The sequence below is a fragment of the Alosa pseudoharengus genome, unplaced genomic scaffold (genome assembly GCF_046254945.1).
Source record: "Alosa pseudoharengus isolate Yale_2024_CS ecotype anadromous, Long Island Sound unplaced genomic scaffold, YU_APseudo_1.1 YU_APseudo_1.1_scf_17, whole genome shotgun sequence".
Classification (NCBI taxonomy): Eukaryota; Metazoa; Chordata; class Actinopteri; order Clupeiformes; family Clupeidae; genus Alosa; species Alosa pseudoharengus.
The window spans coordinates 37,187,844-37,211,156 of NW_027468640.1; the positions used below are offsets into that span (position 1 = coordinate 37,187,844).

Here is a 23,313-nt window from a genome sequence, read left to right on the forward strand (position 1 = left end):
TCCTTTTCTGAAAGGAGCAAGTACGCATACTCTAAGCTGAGATGAACTGTTTCAGTGGAACCAACTCATTTTGTCCAGACCGGGTGAACTTTATGTCCACAGCCAACACGCTTATGACTACCCCACTTAAAGTGGGTCAATTTATACACTACGTGCCAATAATCAGATCACTCAAAGCAGTTGTTACAATCACATATTTGATTTGCCATTTTAACCAATATGCTTAAAAAACTCCTGCAAAGTTGTAACACAAAGTAATTTACAGGTAAATATGTATTTTATTACACATCGGATCAATATGTACAAATGCAATGACATTAGTTTATTCATACTCTTCCTCTCTCTTAAACCCAAAAACACACACACACACACACACACAGAAGAAGTCCGACTGACACACTGACACACACACACTTCAGTAACACACGCATACACACAGTCCTGCATATACAATCCCGTACTATGCAAGACACACACACACAGACACACACACACTCAAATTGGCACAGTCCTTCTCCTGTTGCTATGGTTAATCACACACGTGTAACTAGAGCGGGGGGGGGGGGGGGGGGGGGCGTTGCTCAGGCTATCTGATAGTCCGGTACATCATGAAGTCCACTGTGGTGCATCGAGGGAACTTGCCAACGGAGCTGTCGTCCACGGGTGTGTAGACCTTTATCTGGCGCATGTGAGTGTCACGCCCGTTCTGGTGGTTGGCCAGAACCGCAATCTGGATCATGAAGGTCCGGATGGGCCCCTTCAACACGTCACACAGGGGGATGTGGATCCACCCGCTGGGCTCTACCATCTCCAACTGCTGCTCTCTCACACACGCGCACACACACACACACACACACACACACACACACACACACACACACACACACACACACACGTGAATTCCTCTGTCCGTTCCCCACACACGCAAATGAACAAGACTCAGGTGCATCTGTGTATACATGAGATGAGATTAATATCACAAATCTCATCTCATACAGATACACATTTCATACATACATTAAGCCTTCATCATAATGTTTAATGTGTGCATGCACTGCACTCTGCACACTTACCCTGATCTCTTGAAGGTTGTGGAAGTTGTTGCCCACACGGACAGAGATCTTGCTGGGGGTGTAACTCTCATCAGATTTATAATCAGCATAAATGCACAACATTTTCACTGTGGTCTTCCTCCTGCATGTACAAAAACACATTCATTATGGACACGTTTTATAAATGCATGCACATATCAAGAACACACACAGGTGCATAATCCAGGGTTTACATTCAGTTACCTGAACTGAATGTTGACCAGGTGAGGCTGAGATCCATCTGACTGCCAGTACGTCTCGAGATTATCATCTCGGAGCTGATCCACACCGAATCCTACAGACACAGCAGAGTGACCTTTTGATCTACTAACCACCAAAACAAAATTATGTATGCAGTGGAAACGGCTAACTGACGCCATGGATGATCCCATTAAGACAGTAAAGACCATTTTATAATACCCAAAAAGTCAAGGCAAAACTAACACTCACCGGGTTTACACGACGAAAGGGACCAAACAGCCTGCGACCCTATCTCTCGCACTGACCCGGTGCGCTCCAGCTGTTTCGGATCTGCGCCAGCTGGAGTCTTAGCAGCGGTTGCCATAACTGAACAGATATGAGAGGGTTTTCAATATAAAAACACAATTTCATAACATGTAACGTTAACAGATTTAACTAAGAAAACATAAGTAGTAGAATACGCCTGAGCATAGCTGGCTAACGTTGGCTAGAAAAATGAGAAATGTTTCAACGGTTGGGAAATAATGACTCCAGGAGGATCTTGAATATAATATTATAACATTACATTTTTAGCATCCAAAAATCCAGAACTAGAACATAGTTAGATATATGACACTGTTGGCTCTGTCATCTAGCACAAAACATCGACAGGGTAGCAGTAACATGAATGGCAACCTAATAGCATAGTTGACTGAGTTACATTGCAATGGTTTTCACAGGTCGCGTAGATAAAATTAAAACACGATTTTAAAAGGCTTCAGCTCCCTTACCTAAACGTTTATGATTTCCAGTCTGAACTCCAAGTAGATAACATTCCGTGAAAGATTTTTGATGGAAATTATTTTAGCCAGCTAGCTATTGCAGTTCAAATTTCAGTTTCCCGGTTTTGGCGCATGTTATTTGCGTCATCGACGTAATTCTGTGCCCCTGCACTAGGGGGCAGCACGTACACATGGATGCTTCAGCTGCTGCCTATATCCTTAGTGACAAACATTTCCACATTTTATGTAAATTCTATTCCCTTTCATTCTTAATGTTTTGTTTAATTTTGTATTCTTGTATTGTTGTATTCTAATTTGCCTCGTTGCCCAAATTTCCCATGGGATCAAAAGAGTATACTGCCTATTTGCACATAGGTGGTTGTCAATTTTTTTTCTATCATTCCCCACTTTGGAGGTGGGGAGTTTTCAAGCCCCCGCTTGACCCCATCAACCTGACAAAATGGTCACGTTAAAATATTTTTCACATTTTGGTTCCACGTTACATTTCCCATCTCGTTGGATGAGATGTTACTTTAATTCATATGTTGGTCTGTTTATGATTCCTGTTTATGTGTGGCTATTTTGTTTGAATCTATGATCTTCCTTGTCAAAAAAGAAAGGCATTATAAAAGATAGGCACAGAAAAAACACTAATTTCCACTTGTTCATCACGCTCCATCTGCCATTTTGTCTCTATTCCCCACTAGTGGAGCGGGCCTGCCCCACACTTTGAGAACCACTGCACTATAGAAATAACGTGACTTTATTTGTCTTCCTTTAATAGAGTGTGACCTGGTGTTTCTTCCAATAAGCTATTATTCCAACCAACAGCCAACAGTGGCAACACAGCACACACATCCAATTGTTTGAAAATCTCTCAAATCCCCTCCCTTTTAGAGACAAACTCACAAATAAAACACACATTCTGCAGACAATATTTCTGAGTTCATAACAAATTTTACTCCAAAAACAGGCCAGTAAAAATGTCATTCTTCACATCCTTGTAAGTGTATGTGAGTGTGTATGTGTGTAAGAGCGTGTGTTGTACAAATAAGATAGATAGAGGTTTCAGTAACACCATGCCACACGGAGTCTAGATGGTTATGTGGACACAGAGAGAGAGATAGAGAGAGCATTTGTCTAAGTGCGAGACAGAGTCTGATGTGTATGTTGGTGTAACAGTAGTGTAAGGAATGGCTCATCTCAAGTAAAAAAATAAACTACATTCTTGCAAGTACAAAAAGTCACGGAATCATCAGAGTTGTCTTATTCAGCGTGTCGCCATGACATTAAGGCACTTCCACTTTGGGAGGTCACAAAGAACATCAGATGGGCTGCAGGCTCGTAAGCTTCAAAGCCTAAGAGAGAAATGAGAATTATACACACACGTACACATACGTACGTACACACACATACACACACGTACGTACGTACACTAGGGTGGTCCTTATATGGGGTAAAAAAATTTTTTTGGGAAATGTTCAACTCTCACCCCCTAAATGTGTTAGGATATCAATAAAAACACACTGTGCAAAATTTTGAATTGTTCCTACAATATCTAGAGGTAGCTCAAGGCCTTTGAATATTTCCAGAATCACTAATTTTTGCAGAAATTGTACCATTTAAGAACTCACAACAAAATAAAATGCAATATTATTTGTTGGTCAGACTATATAATAAGGAGAATAGCAATAATAAACAATGTCAATTAAATCAATAGCCTAATGAAATAAACAATGAAAATGAGGGGGGGGGGGAAGCAATAATAAACAATAATGTCCATTCAATCAATAATATAAAAACTATAACATGGTAAGACTACAATAAAGAGAATATCAATAGTAAACAACAATGTCAAATTAATCAACAGCCTAATGGAAATAAAACAATATTTTACAAACCATAACGCATAAGAAGCGCCTAAAGAACTAAGTGCATGTTGAACAGATATGCCTTTATGCCTTTAGTTGAGGATGTATCTTGATCATTGAATTAAAATAACAAGGAGCAGATCCAGTCAGTGTCCAGGGCCAAAGGCAAAAGTGAGAGATTTAAATTGTATCATCATATTGTACAGTTGTACACCCGGGACGTCCTTTTTCTCTTTGGGCCAGAAGAAAGTCTCTTTCTTCTGGATTCTTGAGATGAATGAGTGCATCTTGATGTGCGATATCAAACAGGTCTCCCAACTGGTCTACGAAGGCCTCTACATTGCACTGCTGAGAATCAGAAGTTCTCTTGGCATTTTTCTTCAGCTTCTGCCATTTGTCGTGAAGTGTTTTGTGTGATGTTGGGGACATTTGTGTGATGTTGGGGACGAACAGGAATCCTAGCCTTGTCCTAAAATACCAAGACTTCTTTGATCACCGCTGTTGCACTTTCATGCAGTTTTTTTTCATGTTTTATGGTAATATTACAACAAACATAAAACCTGCTTCTTGGAGGGTAACTTTGTTCCAGTTATTTCAGTCTCTTCTGATCCAAGTAACCATATAGCGGATTTGCTTCATGTTGCTTCAGCCATTGTCTCAAGTGTATATTGTCTATTGTGCTTCATTCACATTGACGCTTTGAAAGACATATCACAACTAAAACAGGAGTTGCTATGAATTGCTCACAACAGCATATTATTGGGAAATACCGGAATCAGCAGATGAGATTAGCAAATCAGCATTGCAAATTTGAATGGACAATATGGAATTCCCATTTCAATGTGGTCACCAATAATCAAAACACATTATCATTGACTGCATGGTCAAATAAGTCCATTGCTGCCATAAGCATATATTATTAAACAATTATACATGCTAGCACAATGTATCACATAATACGCGAAAAAATCCTGAATATGCACACTGCACAGTATGTGTTAAAACTTCAAAGGTCTTGAGCAACCTCTAAATATTGATTAATATTGATAAAACTTTGCCCAATTATTTTTTTTATTTATTCAAACATATTGGTGGGGTGAGAGCATGAACTTTCAAAAGTTGAAAAATAAGGACCACCCTAACGTACACACACATACACACATACGTACACACACACACACACGTACAGTACGTACACACACACACACACACACACACAGCATATGCAACAGTGAATTACCTGTAGATTAAAATTAAATTATACAACTCACTAAAATGTGGATCCACTTGATTGATTGACTGATTAACAATGTGTAGTGGTATTGTGATTGTGCATCTGTTCAATGTTGATTTTGGCCCATAATTAAATACAATTACTGAGTGGAGTTTCTCAAGTAATTTTTTGACAGAAGGAAATTAATGTATTAACTTTCTTCAGACAGCATTCCCCACTGATTCAAATTTCTCTTGTTCGATTAGGCTTGGGGGCTGTTCACACCAGGAACGGTAACTATAATGATAACAGTAAAGAAATATCGCTCTCGCTAATATGAATGACAACGTTCATTCACACATAAACTATAACGATAACATGACATGATATAACTAACAATATCACTGGGGATGACTTTCAGAGTGATTTTGAGAACAATAAAAAACAGAATTCATCAAATTTTAGATATTACATTCATCAAAACAAGGAGAGACTTTCCTCATCGTTGGTCAATGTGGAAGCTCATATCATTATGTTTACAGTTATCTGGAAAGTTACCGTTCCTGGTGTGAATGGCCCTTTAGAGAGGCATGTTCTAGACAAATTAATTGTGAATTAGATTTATGCTCTGCTTTGTGATTTAGAAATGGACTGATATGCGCTGTTCAGATGAAAACTACCATCATAGTCCGTTTTTTACTCACTCACAGCAAGCATCTCAACCCTACTGAATTAAGAGAGGAGACTGGGAGAGAGAGATAGAGATAGTGAGAGAGAGAGAGAGATAGAGAGGGAGAGAGAGGAGGACAGATGGATGTGAGGGAGAAAACACTTATGACTTTAACGTCTTTCAGTGTCAAGGCGCACCCTTGTTTTTTTTAAGCAGGGTACTTACTGTATTTGGGATTTTTTTTTAAGCAGGGTACTTATTTGATTTTGAAAATAACATAGCCAACATCTCTGTCGAACATTTAATAGCATATTTACAGTATTGGTATCACTGATAATTCCATGTGTGTAGTTTTTAAAGTTGTTAAAGATGGCTGATGACCACCATGCTGTGAATGACATCTCTGGTACTGTTAAAAAATCTTCATTTAATATAAAGGTTTTACATTTGTAATTATAATTGTGGCTTTGATTTCATTTTCTTTAGTTAAAACTGTTTTAATGTTAATGTAATGTTTATTGATGTCAATGTAAGTAAGGTTGGACAAAAGCATCAACTAAAAACTATAAACATAAACATATTAATATGTTATAAACATAGTCAGGGCTGTACAATGGAAATGAGGAATGACAATGCCACATGCTCACCTTAGGGTTTGTTTATGTATATAAAGTGCTACTGAGTTTGCCTGTGTGTTTATGTGTATAAAGTGCTACTGAGTTTGCCTGTGTGTTTATGTATATAAAATGCTACTGAGTTTGCCTGTGTGTTTATGTATATAAAGTGCTACTGAGTTTGCCTGTGTGTTTATGTATATAAAGTGCTACTGAGTTTGCCTGTGTGTTTATGTATATAAAGTGCTACTGAGTTTGTCTGTCTGTGCATCTCACCTTCTGCCGGCTGTTCATCCAGGCTCTAATGGTGGGCACCAGCACGCTGCCCAGCAGGATCTGAGCTGGGTGGTAGACCAGCAGTGGCACCGACACCAGAGACAGGTTCTCATCTCCCGCAAACACTATCTTCAGCATGGGGATACCTGGCAATACCAACACACATGTTACATACTCTCACACACACACACACACACACACACACACACACACACACACACACACACACACACACACACACACTAAAAGCAAATATTAGCAAACCTTGCTACTATGTGCTACTATAATATAGTACATAGGCACACTATGGTACACTGGGTCATCACGCACACATAGACGCTCGATGGTGTTTTATGCCCCCAACGTCGTCTTCCAGGCAGCGCTGCCACCACTGACTTAAAGGCACCTAATCCTAAACCCTAGAAGACAACGTTGGGGGCATAAAACACCAAGAAACCACATAAACTCCATGGAGTATACACACACACACACACACGAACACACACTCCAGTACAAATACTTTCACACAAAACAGAGAGTGAGATAGAGAGAGAGAGGCCTTACCCAGTGTGAGGGATTTGTGAGTAGCACAGAAGATAACGGCCACAGTGTCAGCAGGAGTGAATCCCGAGGCTGGCCTGCAGAGAGCAAAGCATCCGCAACACAAAAATCAGACACGGAGACAAACAACAGATTAGCCAACCCTGATAAACCAGATGATGGGACCTGGCGAGGGATCAGTTTGAAATGACCACTGGACGAGGTTGAGATTGCAGCGGCGGGGGGCTCACCTGGAGGTGATGACAAATGTCAGGAGCATGAAACTCAGCTGCACCGAGAACACTAGAGGAGGGACGACAGACAAAACACACAGACAGCCAGACAGAGATAAAGAAACAGAGTTAGAGGAACCAAAACATGACATCCACATCCTTTCATGGGGCCCTGACGTGCCATGACTCATGAGCAAAGTGTGACGCTAATCAACTCAAGTTCCTGTGTGGCGTGTGCGAGCGTTTGCATTGGGCCAGCCATGTTTGTGCTTAGGATCTTGCTAATGGCATTAAATTAGTGAAATGATTTTGCGATTTTGCAGCTTTTCAGTTTTGCTCAATGCATTTTGCTGGTCCATAATGTCTGTTCACAGACAAGTGTATGTGAATGGAAATATTCTTCGTTGCTTGGCTCTTTGGATGCCTCTGTGACCCTATGTGACCTCGGCTCTCTCGGACACTGTAGGGGTCAGGCTAACTGTCAGGATGTTCAGAGGCTGAGGGGATTCTGTGAGGTAATCCAAATTGAGTTTGAAAAGTGGGGTTTGAAGAGCTTGAGCTGATACATTCTCTGCCTGGGAACTTGTAAAGCGGTGCTATTTCAACACCAGTGTGTAAAACCATGGTGTCTCTCATTCTCTCTCTCACACAAACACACACACACACACACACACAGTATAGTCTGCAAACAAACACAAATAGTTGCATGTACTCCGGCAACTCAAGCAACTCATTAACACACAGACATTGCACAGCACTTCATCACACACACACACACCTTTCACAGACACACACACACGCACATACAGAGGTGTGAGCGTACCGATGAAGCAGAGCAGCAGCAGGCTGATGTGGTCAATCTGTGTGTTGGGCCGGCTGAAGCTCTCACAGAAGGTGCTGTAGATGATGAGCAGGAGCACAGCGCTGCTCACAGCGCCAAACGGAGGCCTGGCCCGCTCCAGCCACTCCTTCAGCCAGCGCCGCAGCACCTACACACACACACACATTAACCCAAATACACATGCAGAAATATAAACACACATACACACACACACAGACAAATTGTCGCTTTGTATAATAGCATCTTCTAAATGAATAGCAATGAAATAGAATTACACCCAAATACACACACACACACACACACACTAGGGCTGCACGATATTAGGAAAACATGCGATATGCGATAACATTATTGAGTACTGCGATAACGATATAACTTGCGATATTTAAATATTTAATGTTTTTCTCTGTTCTACTTGCTGCTAACATAGACTGTAGGGTTGGGGGGGGGGGGGGTAAATGTATAATTACAGAAATAAATGTATAATTTTCTACATAAACAATATAAATATACTGCTCAAAAAAATTAAGGGGACACTTCAATCATACACTGGATTGGTGCTCTGACACTGTTTGGTTCTGAGCATAAGAAAAACTTTTAAGGCGAGTGTTTTATTTTGCAAGAACTGTCAGAAATTCTGTGAATGTAGTTTGAGAAGGGTGGAAGGTTTAAAAAAATGGGTTTTAACAATTGTGAAAAACTGTAAGTGTTCCTTCAATTTTTTTGAGCAGTATATTATGTAGCCTAGGCTTTATATGGCCTGATGAAAGTGGACAGCTAAGATACCTACTGACTAGGCTATCGAAGTTGTGTGGAAGATGTGCTCCAAGAAAATCCTCGTAAAAGACTGATAGACAGCCAATCTGAATACTTGTGCACCAACCAGCGGAATATTCCACATTGCCAGCCTTCGCTGGGCCTAGAAAAAAAGCTAGGCCTACTTAAGCTATATCGCGGCGGTCACTCATCTAAAATCTTAAGTAGCCCAGTCTAACCTCATACGCTGCGCATCCCACGTTATTAGGCTACCGGCATGCCGACTACGAGGGCAGCGGAAAGTGAAAGTAAGTGGCTGCGATCGCAGTCCAGGCTAACGAAGTAGGCTAAACAACTTTTACAAATAACGAATCCTGATTACCTCTCTGCTGCTGTCTGGGGCTTTTGCTGGGACATTCTAAAACGCTTAACGTGAAAAAGCTTAACGTGGCTTAAGGTAGGAAAACAACGATGAATCATCACCAAATTTCGCATGGCCATATGTTGTCATGAACACTTAAGTCTGTCAAAAAAACTAAACCGAAATCCAACGATTATAGAAGATATCTCACGTTAACGTTTTCTTCTTCATTGACGCCTATGGCGAGAAAAAGGCTTAACGTGATTCAATGTACCTAAACAACGCTCAGTGATCACCAAATTTCTCTCTCATATTGTTCATCATAACCACTTAAAACTATACAAATATCGAACCCAAAGTCCAATTATTATGGATGTTATCTAACATTAAGCATTTCTGCTTCATTAAGGCCTATTGAAAGGAAAAAGCTTAACGTGGATCAATATACCTAAACAACATTCAGCGATCACCAAATTTCTGTCATATATTGCTCCTCATAAGCACATGAAACTATCAAAAAATCGAAACCAAAGTCCAATTATTATGGACGTTATCTGACATTAAGCGTTTGCTGCTTCATTAAGGCCTATATTAAAAGAAAAAAGCTTAACGTGATTCAATGTAGGCTACATAAACAACGCTCAGTGATCACCAAATTTCTCTAAAAAAAATCGAACCCAAAGTCCAATTATTATGGACGTTATCTGACATTAAGCGTTGCTGCTTCATTGAGGCCTATAGGCCTATTAAAAGAAAAAAGCTTAACGTGAACCAATGTACCTAAACAACGCTCAGTGATCACCAAATGTCTCTCTTATATTGCTTATCATAACCACTTAAGACTGTAAAAAAAATCGAACCCAAAGTCCAATTATTATGGACGTTATCTGACATTAAGCGTTGCTGCTTCATTGAGGCCTATAAGGAAAAAGCTTAACGTGGATCAATATACCTAAACAACGTTCAGCGATCACCAAATTTCTGTCATATATTGCTCCTCATAAGCACATGAAACTACCAAAAAATCGAAACCAAAGTCCAATTATTATGGACGTTATCTGACATTAAGTATTTCATAGGCCTGCTGGCTATAAGAAAAGGCTTAACGTGATTTAATGCACCTATACAACGATCAATGATCTCCGAATTTCTCTCTCATTTTGCTCCTAATAAGCACATAAAACTGTCAAAATATCAAACCCAAAGTCCAATTATTATGGACGTTATCTGACATTAAGCGTTGCTGCTTCATTGAGGCCTATAAGGAAAAAGCTTAACGTGGATCAATATACCTAAACAACGTTCAGCGATCACCAAATTTCTGTCATATATTGCTTATCATATCCACTTAAGACTGTAAAAAAATCGAACCCAAAGTCCAATTATTATGGACGTTATCTGACATTAAGCGTTGCTGCTTCATTGAGGCCTATAAGGAAAAAGCTTAACGTGGATCAATATACCTAAACAACGTTCAGCGATCACCAAATTTCTCTCATATATTGCCCCTTATAAGCGCATGAAACTATCAAAAAGTCGAAACCAAAGTCCAATTATTATGGACGTTATCTGACATTAAGCGTTGCTGCTTCATTGAGGCCTATATTAAAAGAAAAAAGCTTAACGTGAACCAATGTACCTAAACAACGCTCAGTGATCACCAAATTTCTCTCTTATATTGCTTATCATAACCACTTAAGACTGTAAAAAAAATCGAACCCAAAGTCCAATTATTATGGACGTTATCTGACTGGAGGAGTGACTTCACCAACGGCATTCAAGATGGGCGGAGCCAGCACTTAACACGACTCCGGGTGGAGCTACACTCGGCATAGGCTACTTCCTCTTAACTCTCAACTCCACTATTTAAGAAAACATTTTAAGATAAGCGAAATACACACATTATCCTACATAGATGTGGATCTTTCATCAAAGGCCTACTATCCATGACTGCTATTTTTATTTAGGTTATGTAGGAAATCATCTTTCATTTGATTTAGTACGTGTGACATAGAGAAAACGAACAACCTTCAGTAGGCACACAAAAAACGTCCGAAACGCCACTCTTCTTCATTGTGGCTGAATAGTTAGCCAGAGAATGTTATGAAGAATGTTGACTTAGAATGTGTATTTAGAATCTAATGGAGAATGGTTACTTGAAATGGCGTTTAGCCATTTAGAATGTTTGCATAGAATGCAGATTTAATGGTAACAGAGAATGCCTATGAAGAATGTGCATTGGGAACGTAATGGTTAAGTGCTTATGATGAGCTAGGCTTAGCCTATAGAAATTTGGTGATCACTGATCGTTGTTTAGGTACCCCGCTTTTTCCTTTCAATAGGCCTCAATGAAGCAGAAACACTTAATGTCAGATGACGTCCATAATAATTGGACTTTGGGTCCGATTTTTTGATCGCTGTTTAGGTAGGCCTACATTGAATCACGTTAAGCTTTTTCCTTTTAATATAGGCCTCAATGAAGCAGGAACGCTTAATGTCAATTGGACTTTGGGTTCGATTTTTTGATAGTTTCATGTGCTTATGAGGAGCAATATATGAGAGAAATTTGGTGATCGCTGAACGTTGTTTAGGTATGTTGATCCACGTTAAGCTTTTTCCTTTCAATAGGCCTCAATGAAGCAGCAACGCTTAATGTCAGATAACGTCCATAATAATTGGACATTGGGTTTGATATTTTTATAGTTTTATGTGCTTATTAGGAGCAAAATGAGAGAGAAATCCGGAGATCATTGATCGTTGTATAGGTACATTAAACCACGTTAAGCCTTTTCTTATAGCCAGCAGGCCAATACTTAATGTCAGATAACGTCCATAATAATTGGACATTGGGTTCGATATTTTTATAGTTTTAAGTGGTTATGATGACCAATATGAGAAAGAAATTGGGTGATCACTGAGCGTTGTTTAGGAACATTGAATAGCGTTAAGCTTTTTCCTTTCAATAGGCCTCAATGAAGCAGCAACGCTTAATGTCAGATAACGTCCATAATAATTGGACTTTGGGTTTGATATTTTGATAGTTTCATGTGCTTATGAGGAGCAATATATGAGAGAAATGTGGTGATCGCTGAACGTTGTTTAGGTATATTGATCCACGTTAAGCTTTTTCCTTTCAATAGGCCTCAATGAAGCAGCAACGCTTATGTCAGATAACGTCCATAATAATTGGACTTTGGGTTCGATATTTTTATAGTTTTAAGTGGTTATGATGAGCAATATGAGATAGAAATTTGGTGATCACTGAGCGTTGTTTAGGTACATTGAATCACGTTAAGCCTTTTTCTCGCCATGAAGCAGAAAAGCTTAATGTCAGATAACGCCCATAATAATTGGACTTTGGGTTTGACATTTTGACAGTTTTATGTGCTTATTAGGAGCAATATAAAAGAGAAATCTGGCGATCATTGATCGCTGTTTCGGTACATTGAATCACATTAAGCTTTTTCCTTATAGGCCTCAATGAAGCAGCAACTCTTAATGTCAGATAACGTCCATAATAATTGGACTTTGGGTTCGATTTTTTTTACAGTCTTAAGTGGTTATGATAAGCAATATAAGAGAGAAATGTGGTGATCACTGAGCGTTGTTTAGGTACATTGGTTCACGTTAAGCTTTTTTCTTTTAATATAGGCCTCAATGAAGCAGCAACGCTTAATGTCAGATAATGTCCATAATAATTGGACTTTGGTTTCGATTTTTTGATAGTTTCATGTGCTTATGAGGAGCAATATATGACAGAAATTTGGTGATCGCTGAACGTTGTTTAGGTATATTGATCCACGTTAAGCTTTTTCCTTTCAATAGGCCTCAATGAAGCAGCAACGCTTAATATCAGATAACGTCCATAATAATTGGACTTTGGGTCCGATTTTTTTACAGTCTTAAGTGGATATGATAAGCAATATATGAGAGAAATTGGGTGATCACTGAGCGTTGTTTAGGTACATTGAATCACGTTAAGCTTTTTTATTTTAATATAGGCCTCAATGAAGCAGCAATGCTTAATGTCAGATAACGTCCATAATAATTGGACTTTGGGTCCGATTTTTTTACAGTCTTAAGTGGATATGATAAGCAATATATGAGAGAAATTGGGTGATCACTGAGCGTTGTTTAGGTACATTGAATCACGTTAAGCTTTTTTATTTTAATATAGGCCTCAATGAAGCAGCAACGCTTATAACGTCCATAATAATTGGACTTTGGGTCCGATTTTTTTACAGTCTTAAGTGGATATGATAAGCAATATATGAGAGAAATTGGGTGATCACTGAGCGTTGTTTAGGTACATTGAATCACGTTAAGCTTTTTTATTTTAATATAGGCCTCAATGAAGCAGCAACGCTTAATGTCAGATAACGTCCATAATAATTGGACTTTGGGTCCGATTTTTTTACAGTCTTAAGTGGATATGATAAGCAATATATGAGAGAAATTGGGTGATCACTGAGCGTTGTTTAGGTACATTGAATCACGTTAAGCTTTTTTATTTTAATATAGGCCTCAATGAAGCAGCAACGCTTAATGTCAGATAACGTCCATAATAATTGGACTTTGGGTCCGATTTTTTTACAGTCTTAAGTGGATATGATAAGCAATATATGAGAGAAATTGGGTGATCACTGAGCGTTGTTTAGGTACATTGAATCACGTTAAGCTTTTTTATTTTAATATAGGCCTCAATGAAGCAGCAACGCTTAATGTCAGATAACGTCCATAATAATTGGACTTTGGGTCCGATTTTTTTACAGTCTTAAGTGGATATGATAAGCAATATATGAGAGAAATTGGGTGATCACTGAGCGTTGTTTAGGTACATTGAATCACGTTAAGCTTTTTTATTTTAATATAGGCCTCAATGAAGCAGCAACGCTTAATGTCAAATAATGTCCATAATAATTGGTCTTTGGGTTTGATATTTTGACAGTTGTATGTGCTTATTAGGAGCAAAATGAGAGAGAAATTCGGAGATCATTGATCGTTGTATAGGTACATTAAACCACGTTAAGCCTTTTCTTATAGCCAGCAGGCCTGTGAAATACTTAATGTCAGATAACGTCCATAATAATTGGACTTTGGGTTCGATTTTTTGATAGTTTCGTGTGCTTATGAGGAGCAATATATGAGAGAAATTTGGTGATCGCTGAACGTTGTTTAGGTATATTGATCCACGTTAAGCTTTTTCCTTTCAATAGGCCTCATGAAGCAGAAACGCTTAATGTCAGATGACGTCCATAATAATTGGACTTTGGGTCCGATTTTTTTACAGTCTTAAGTGGATATGATAAGCAATATATGAGAGAAATTTGGTGATCACTGGGCGTTGTTTAGGTACATTGAATCGAGTTAAGCTTTTTCCTTTCAATAGGCCTCAATGAAGCAGAAACGCTTAATGTTAGATAACGTCCATAATAATTGGACTTTGGGTTTGACACTTTGACAGTTTTATGTGCTTATTAGGAGCAATATGAAAGAGAAATTTGGTGATCATTGATCGTTGATTAGGTACATTAAACCACGTTAAGCCTTTTTCTCGCCATATGCGCCAATGAAGAAGAAAACGTTAATGTGAGATATCTTCTATAATCGTTGGATTTCGGTTTAGTTTTTTTGACAGACTTAAGTGTTCATGACAACATATGGTCATGCGAAATTTGGTGATGATTCATCGTTGTTTTCCTACCTTAAGCCACGTTAAGCTTTTTCACGTTAAGCGTTTTAGAATGTGCCGCTTTTGCTAAATGCAAATCATGAAATACAAGCCTTACAGTGAAAGATAGATAGGCTATCTTCTGATCCTATAACAACAACGAAAGAAATTGTTTATTTTAACACAGTGGAGAAGGACGCATTTGGCGCTCTGTTTGTAATACGTCGTCCTTTATAAAACCAAAATATTTCCATATAACAGACGTGCTTTTCCTTTAGTCACCAATTCCTCTTCACATAAGTGTAACCTACCTCGCTTGACTCACTATCTTCAGCCATCACGACTTAGCTCCTGCCTCAACACCTAAAACACCACACACCTAAACTGGTAGGGGACGGGCTTCTAGGGCTGCATGACAGCATCGGTTTGGTAAAATATGTTGACATTCAGAATGTGAATACATCATAGACTGTAGGCCATGGAATGCGCACGGCACAGAAAATGTATCAAAATGTATCGAAAATTAAGTAATCTTTGCGGTATGTCCATCGCAAGCGTTGATATCGCGATAACGATAGATTTTAGAAATATCGTGCAGCCCTAACACACACACACACACACAATTACATGCAAACATGCCAACACACAGACACACACACTATCAATCTAGCTATCGTTCTCTCTCAAAACACCCAACACAGCGTTAATAACCTTGAGCAGAAATTTAGCACAATCTATAGTTAGACCACCTTCTGTTAAGATCACAGTACTCACACATAGATCACACTCAAGTCAATTATACACATCCTCATACAAATCAGTAGTGGTCCCATGTTTAGACTTGGCTTAAAGTTGTTTTTCTCTTCTATGAGGTTCCCTTTCAAGCAAGCTATTCCTGAAAGCCTGTCTAATGGCAACACTACTACTGAGTCCAGTCCAGTCCAGATCAGTCATAGGTCACCCTCACACACACACACACACACACCTGCCCAATGAGCAGAGGAACGACGACAGTCATGAAGAGCTGGGAGAAGATGGAGGAAAATGGCACCGCAGAGGACGAGCCCAGCTGCAGGAAAAAGAAGAGGAAGAAACGCACAGGTTTGCATTCACAACACAGTGCTTTCACACATGCTCCAGGCTCCTTCAGATAAAAGTTCCTAGATGTGCAAAATGGCTATGTTTGGATATCCTGTAATCTTTCACAGATGTGTTATACACAGGTACACTTAAGAAATATACGGTATATACACAAAAGCATGTACATACACACAGAGACACAAACACACATACCAAGCCACGTGATATTAGAGAGGAATCCACTTACAAACAGGAGCAGCAGTGCAGGTGTCACTACGATGCCCTGCCAAATACAGATCAAAATTCAGTTACATTCCCATCACATCCTGCCAAATACTGATCCCCTAAATCTACAGTACACTTTTTCATTTACAATGTGGCCATGTCCTAGCATATTCAAAACCACAGCAATTTTGAGTTGCGTCCTGCTAGATATACAGTAGATACATCAATGAACCTTCACAATTTGTTCTGTTAAATACAGATCCCTGCTAACACATTACTGATACTCTGACAGATAAAGACACTCATCATTCAAATTCACAGCTAATGCATTGTGGCACATGCAGGATCAAATGCCCATGCTGCCAAATACAGATACTCAGTCATTGGGCCCTAATTTGAATGCTAGGCAAAGTGCAAAGTCAGTCTATTAGCAAAGCACTCATGCATCAACTAAGGGCGTCATGTGGCATGAGACAGCTTTTAGCTGACCTACTGATGTTTGTGCTTAGGATCTTCCTCATGGTATTACATTTGCAGATACATTTTGCATAGTTATTAAAGGTGCACTAAGCGATGTTGGGTAACGTCACTTCTGACAAGAGAGCTAGCTAGACCATCCCTCCCCCTCCATCCCGTGCAATTGAAACTCTCCTGAACGCGCATCTCGTCAGTGAATGGCTGGAAAAGTTTGTTATGGTTCATGGTCCAGGCTGCACCAGGCTGTTTTTGTTGACATTTTGGGAGACTGTCTACAGAGACTGCGTTTTTTTACAGTGTATTCAGGGCACTGGCAGCTAGCGGATTGTGAGGAAATGTTTGCTGTATGTGATGTTTTGTAATGTATTATCTTAGAAACCATGTGACATTGCTTAGAGCACCTTTAGTTTTGCTTTAGCTTTAGTGCAAGCTTTAGTTAGACTTCAGACTTCACACTCAAAATTGCATTCAAATGAGGGCCCATAGTGCTATAAACTCACCAAGAAACTACCAAAGGCAGAGTTGAAGATGGCAGCAGCCTGTGAGTGGAAAATAAATGTTTGGGTCAGCAAAAACAAATGCTATGGGCACTGTGCACTACCTTACTTGAAGTCGGCAAACCATCCTGTTCGTTGACATCGCTGTTAACAAGCACCTGAAGAGGATTGCTTCAGTTGTACCAAAACGTGTGCTCACTGAAAATCCTTTCCTCCTTATTTTGTGCAGCCACTGCACGTAGACTGGCGTTTTTAGAAAAAAGGTGGAAGCTAAAATCGCTTTTAGAACGACTTGAAGCTGAGCAGAGTGGCACCCAGCAGTGCTCCTTAGAGCCGCCCACAGACATTAAGACTCACATACATTGACAACCATGACAACGAACAGGAAACTGGTTTGCCGACTTCAAGTAAGCTATAGTGCACAGAGCCCATACCTTGTACTATTACAGTCACATCAACACACACACACACACATACACAAAATATACTACTATTACACACACACAAACACTGAACCATTCTTACCTCATTTCCTCCAACAGCTTTAGTGAGGATGACAGCAGAGGATACTGGTGGGGGCATACACCCGACTGTCTGCAGCCTTGGGAACACAATCACACAAAGCCATGCTCATTAAATTCCCATTCCAAGCACACATGCCCACATGCCCACACGCACACACGCACACACACACACACACACACACACACACACACGAGTAGGCTAACAAAACAACATGTATGTGTGCTTGTTGCCGCACAGAAAGTTGTTTACACAATAATGTGCGTAGGTGTGTTTGTGTGTCGGAGGGATTATATGGCACCAATAATCACCCTACTAGCTGATAACCAATAACCAGTAGCCCTGACTCTCCTATCTAGTGTTTCCCTTATATCCCCCTATCTTTTAAGGTCACCATACACCTCTATTACCACCACAACACCCACACTATAACTGAACAGGAACGATAACAGTCTGCTGCAAGACCTGCCGTCTAGACCTTTTCTACTGCAATCTATTTCATATATGCACAGAAGAGATGTTAGAACACTTGTGCTCAAGATATGGGATTTCCCACAGTAGCCAATCAACAACCAAGCCTAAAGAACATTATATGACATGTCACAGGATACTAATAGGGCTGCAACTAATTGACTGATTAATCTGTTGATTATTGGCCAAAGCCCAAGATTATGTCCTCAAAATGTTTGTCCACACGCCAAAGATATTTAGTTTACTGTCATAGGAGTAGCTGAAGATGACAATATTCAAGTTTAAGAAGCTACAATCAGAGAATTTTAAAGTATTTTCTTTAAAACAAATGATGCAAACCGATTAGCCCATTACCAAAATAGTTGCCGACTAATGTAATAGTTGACGACTACTAATCAAATAATTGGTTAATTGTCGTAAGCCCTACACAACTACAAAGAACCAAAGAAGCAAACACAAAATCACTAACAAAGCAGCCTTAGCAGTGGGCAAAGTGTAGGCTTCACTAGCCAGTGCTTACGATGCGTTGCTGGTTGATACGGACTCAAAACTAGAAGCATAATTGCCCAACGCAAGAACCAAAGCAGGACAAACATCACAATCAGAGAACCCTTCATGATCATAAGGAGGTTTTAAGCACGCACCTTCCTTTTTCTGTGTTTCATTGAATTAGGCCCCCAACACTTCCAGAAGGCTCAACAGCGGTTATTGGTGTCCCAGACTCACCTACCTCCCCACTCATGATGGTTTTTCATGATGGGTTTCCTTACTCCTAAGAAGCCATTGTTTGAATAGGCAGTGCATTCTACAGTCATGTCTCTTTGTTTGTTTTGGTCATTTATGATCCAATCAGCAACATAACTAAACAAAAGGTAAGCCACAGAAGCAGGCATCAACAAATACTGTCCATTATAATAAATCTGTCCTAATACGTGAGAGTAAACTTCAGGAAACTGGAAAATCAGCTTTGACCTTTGCTGATTTTGACTAGTACTCTCCACACCTCCCTGATTACACAAACAAAACACACTGCTTTCACAATCTGATTCCTTATGAGGAAAACATAACAAAGGAGGAGGATGTATGCACTCCACTGAAGGGCTTAGTCATCATCAGTGTGAGAGTCTATAGGTGATGCATGTTGTGTATGTGTGTAAGATGGTGTTGCCTGTGTGTATGTGTTTATGCCTATACGGTATGTGTATGTGTGTGTGTGTGTGTGTGTGTGTGTGTGTGTGTGTGTGTGTGTGTGTGTGAGAGAGAGAGAGATAGTGTGTGTGTGTGTGTGAGTGACAGAGAGAGAGATAGTGTGTGTGTGTGTGTGTGTGTGTGTGTGTGAGAGAGAGAGAGAGAGAGATAGATAGAGTGTGTGTGTGTGTGTGTGTGTGTTCACACACCCCCTCAGCAGCCATTGGTTCATTGATGTGAGCTCCAGGACATGGACCAGTACCCAGATGCATAATGGGAAAAAGATCAGGGTGAAGCACTGAACAAACAAGTGCAACCGCACATGTAGCAGAGCTGACGCTAACTCCTACAGCAAAGACAGTGGGAGAGAGAGACATAAATAGAGAAACACACATAATTGATTCATCATGGGTGTTTGACAAGTAAGTTTGAGGGAGCGGAATGACAGGTATGTTGTTAAGGCAGCAGGATTGAAAGTGTTTAGAGTGACTAGTGGGAGTCAGTCAGTACAGGGCTAGCAAGTTCCTATACCTCTGTTTTCAGTGACAGACCACTGTTCAGAAAGATGGCTGAGACAGCAATATAAGACACTGTGATCTCTGGACGAAGAGGACCTGAATGAGAGATGGAGAAGGCAGATTTAGAGACAAGTGGGCTACCACACTCTACAAGCTGAACAGAGACAGGAGCCAATTAAATGAGGCAAAATAAGCTAGTGAAGAGAGAGAGAGAGGAAGAGAGAGAGAGAGATGCCCAAGGCCCAGGAGTAATCCTCATAAACCAGGTGTGATGTGGAGGCAGTGTCCGCGCGCAGGTTCGGGTGCTACGTGTCACTACAGATGCGCGTGACCCATGTATTCACACATGGGCCATTCATACAGCAGCCTAACCTGTTCATGGATGGATGGTTTCTGATGTACAGTAGGCTACTGAGAGTTGTCGTTTAGCCTAACATATACCATAGCTGGTTAAGACACAGTCTCGTTTCTCTTATAATGTCTATAGATGCTGTAGTAACTAAAATGATAGACAAAGACCTCAATCACTACCTGACAAGAAAGTTGAGTAATATTTCAGAGGAACATTTTGCCACTTTCTTCCTATTTTACCCATAGGCTACTACACATGACACTTACCTCCTTTCACCCCGACGGATGGCTCTAGTCTAGCGCAGGCGATTGCCACAACAATCCCGATTATAAACCATTCCTTGCGTATCCGCGCAAGCAAACCCATAGCAAGAAGCACCCTTCAGCTCCCTGCCAGTGCCTCCCTGTAGTGCCCAGGAGTCAGGACACAGAGAGCTTTTTCTCTTCTCAACTGAAGCCCCAGTTGCTCCCCCACTTCCTGACACATACGCGTATCGCCATCACAACCGTAAGTACCTTAGTAAATGCGCATGCATTTTGTGTCCGTGTGAACGACCACATCAGAATGAACATCGCAATTTTTTTGTTTTTGCAAAATAGCAGACTTACTGTACATCACTCATTGATTTATTTGTATTTTTTATGTTGAACAAAAAGTCCCTCCAAAATGAAGCGACATTTTTTCTCACTATCACTCACTCTGCCAAGAGTTGAAGTTCAAGTAGCTTAGTTTGTCATGTGTGTGTGTGTGTGTGTGTGTGTGTGTGTGTAAAATACATTGTCCGCAGTATTAGTCAGGTTCCTTATAATCAGATTTTAACCTTTGCGGGAAGTTTTATGGGGATTATGTAAACTACACATTTTTGGAAAGGTTATTGTATAAGCAGTCAGAAAATCAATGTTTGCATTTGATCAGATGTCTATATGGCAGCCATATTGAAGTTTAAAAAATGGCTGCCATAAAATAAATTGTAATATCTCGACTTTTGAATAAACTGGAATGTTGATTTTTACTGCTAAACCCACACTGTAAGGGTCAAGGAATCCAATGGTGCTACTTACACTTTACCATATTAAGCTTCAGTGCATGAGCTGTAAAAAAATACCCTGTGTGGTTGTGGTTGTGGTTGCTCAAACCAGTGACCACAGAGGTCCATCACTTATCTCCTACACAGGACACATTCTCACCTAGACAAGGGGAAAAGTGCTGTGTGAATCATGTTCTTTGATTTCTCAAGTGCTTTTAACACCATCCAACCCCTCAGACTGAGAGACAAGCTCTTGCAGATGGGTGTGGACGCTCACCTGGTATCCTGGATTATAGATTATCTGACCGAGCGGCCACAGTTTGTCAGATTGAAGAACTGTCTCTCAGACACTGTGTTTGTGGGCAATCGTGGCCTACTGGTTAGCGATTCGGACTTGTAATCGGAGGGTTGCCGGTTCGAACCCCGACCAGTAGGCACGGCTGAAGTGCCCTTGAGCAAGGCACCTAACCCCTCACTGCTCCCCGAGCACCGCTGTTGTTGCAGGCAGCTTACTGCGCCGGGATTAGCGTGTGCTTCACTTCACTGTGTGCTGAGTGTGTTTCACTAATTCACGGATTGGGATAAATGCAGAGACCAAATTTCCCTCATGGAATCAAAAGAGTATATATACTTATACTATCATCAGCACCGGAGCTCCACAGGGAACTGTCTCTCCAGTCCTGTACACATCTGACTTCTGTTACAATACTGAGTCATGCCACATGCAGACGTTTTCGGATGATACTGCAATTGTGGGGTGTGTCAGGGATGGGCAGGAGAATGAATACAGAAGCTTGGTGGAGAACTTTGTGCAGTGGTGCAAACTCAACCACCTCCAACTCAACACTTCGAAGACCAAGGAGATGGTGGTGGATTTCCGCAGGTCTAAGCCCGCTCTGCTACCATTCTCCATTGATGGGGTCAATGTGGAGGTGGTAATACCTACAAGTATCTGGGTTTACAACTGGACAATAAACTGGACTGGTCAGCAAATACTGAAGCACTCTACAAGAAAGGGCAGAGCAGGCTGTACTTCCTGAGAAGGCTGCCGCGGTCCTTCAATGTCTGCAGTAAGCTCCTCAGGATGTTTTACCAGTGTGTTGTTGCCAGTGTTCTCTTCTATGCTGTGGTATGCTGGAGAGGAAGCACAAAGAAGAAGGATGCTGGGGGGATCTCTGCAGTCTGTCCTCTCCACCCTCTCCATGTTTGAGTACTGACTGTCCACTACTGTTTTACTACTGTTTTACTACTGTCCACAGCCGTTTTACTACTGTTTTACCATGTTTTTGAGAAACACGGAATATTAAACGTGAACAACTTTTCATTACAATGATATTGCAAGAAAACAACCACACCGGGTCATTTTTGACCCACTTATCCATCTATGGGTTAATTTGGTAAAGTCTTGTAGCTTTGTAACTAGCACTGGATTCCCTGACCCTAAAAATGTAGGTTTAGCAGTTAAAATCAACATTTTAGCTTGTTCAGAGGAGATATTACAAATGAGTTTTACGGCAGCCATTTAAAAAAAAATCAATATGGCCACCACATAAACATCTGGGCAAATGCAAACATTGATTTTCTGACTCCTTATTACAATAACCTTTCCAAAAATGTATAGTTTACATAATCTCCAAAAACTTCCCACAAAAATATATAATGCACCTGACTATATGTTGCCATAGTTGATGCTGGGTTTTGAACTGAGCACTATAACAAGTTGGATAAGTTGGATAGAACCTCTCCTCTTTAGCCCAGAGGAGTCCATGGTTTCTAAAAAGAATGGCAAATTATGATTGGTCTAACCACAGAACCTTTTTCCACTTTACCTCAGTCCATTTAAAATGAGCTCAGGCC

The 23,313-nt window shown here is 40.3% G+C and overlaps 2 protein-coding genes across 2 annotated transcripts; both read right to left on the reverse strand.

The window, feature by feature from the left end:
- Positions 1 to 258: 258 nt before the first annotated feature.
- Positions 259 to 2,203, reverse strand: anapc10 (anaphase promoting complex subunit 10). The gene is made up of 5 exons (XM_076289811.1): positions 2,063 to 2,203; positions 1,542 to 1,658; positions 1,296 to 1,386; positions 1,074 to 1,194; positions 259 to 817 (listed from the first exon to the last, which is right to left on the reverse strand). The coding sequence occupies exons 2-5, from the start codon at positions 1,654 to 1,656 to the stop codon at positions 587 to 589; spliced, it is 558 nt and encodes a 185-aa protein (XP_076145926.1). The 5' UTR covers positions 1,657 to 1,658; positions 2,063 to 2,203; the 3' UTR covers positions 259 to 586.
- A 787-nt stretch (positions 2,204 to 2,990) lies between these two features.
- On the reverse strand, positions 2,991 to 20,903 carry slc10a7 (solute carrier family 10 member 7). Its single transcript, XM_076289485.1, has 12 exons — positions 20,696 to 20,903; positions 20,091 to 20,173; positions 19,769 to 19,905; positions 17,904 to 17,979; positions 17,382 to 17,420; positions 16,427 to 16,462; positions 16,085 to 16,168; positions 8,294 to 8,459; positions 7,489 to 7,540; positions 7,262 to 7,335; positions 6,698 to 6,843; positions 2,991 to 3,411 (listed from the first exon to the last, which is right to left on the reverse strand). Exons 1-12 carry the CDS (start codon positions 20,793 to 20,795, stop codon positions 3,379 to 3,381), a joined length of 1,026 nt encoding a protein of 341 aa, XP_076145600.1. The 5' UTR covers positions 20,796 to 20,903; the 3' UTR covers positions 2,991 to 3,378.
- Between the last annotated feature and the right edge of the window lie 2,410 nt (positions 20,904 to 23,313).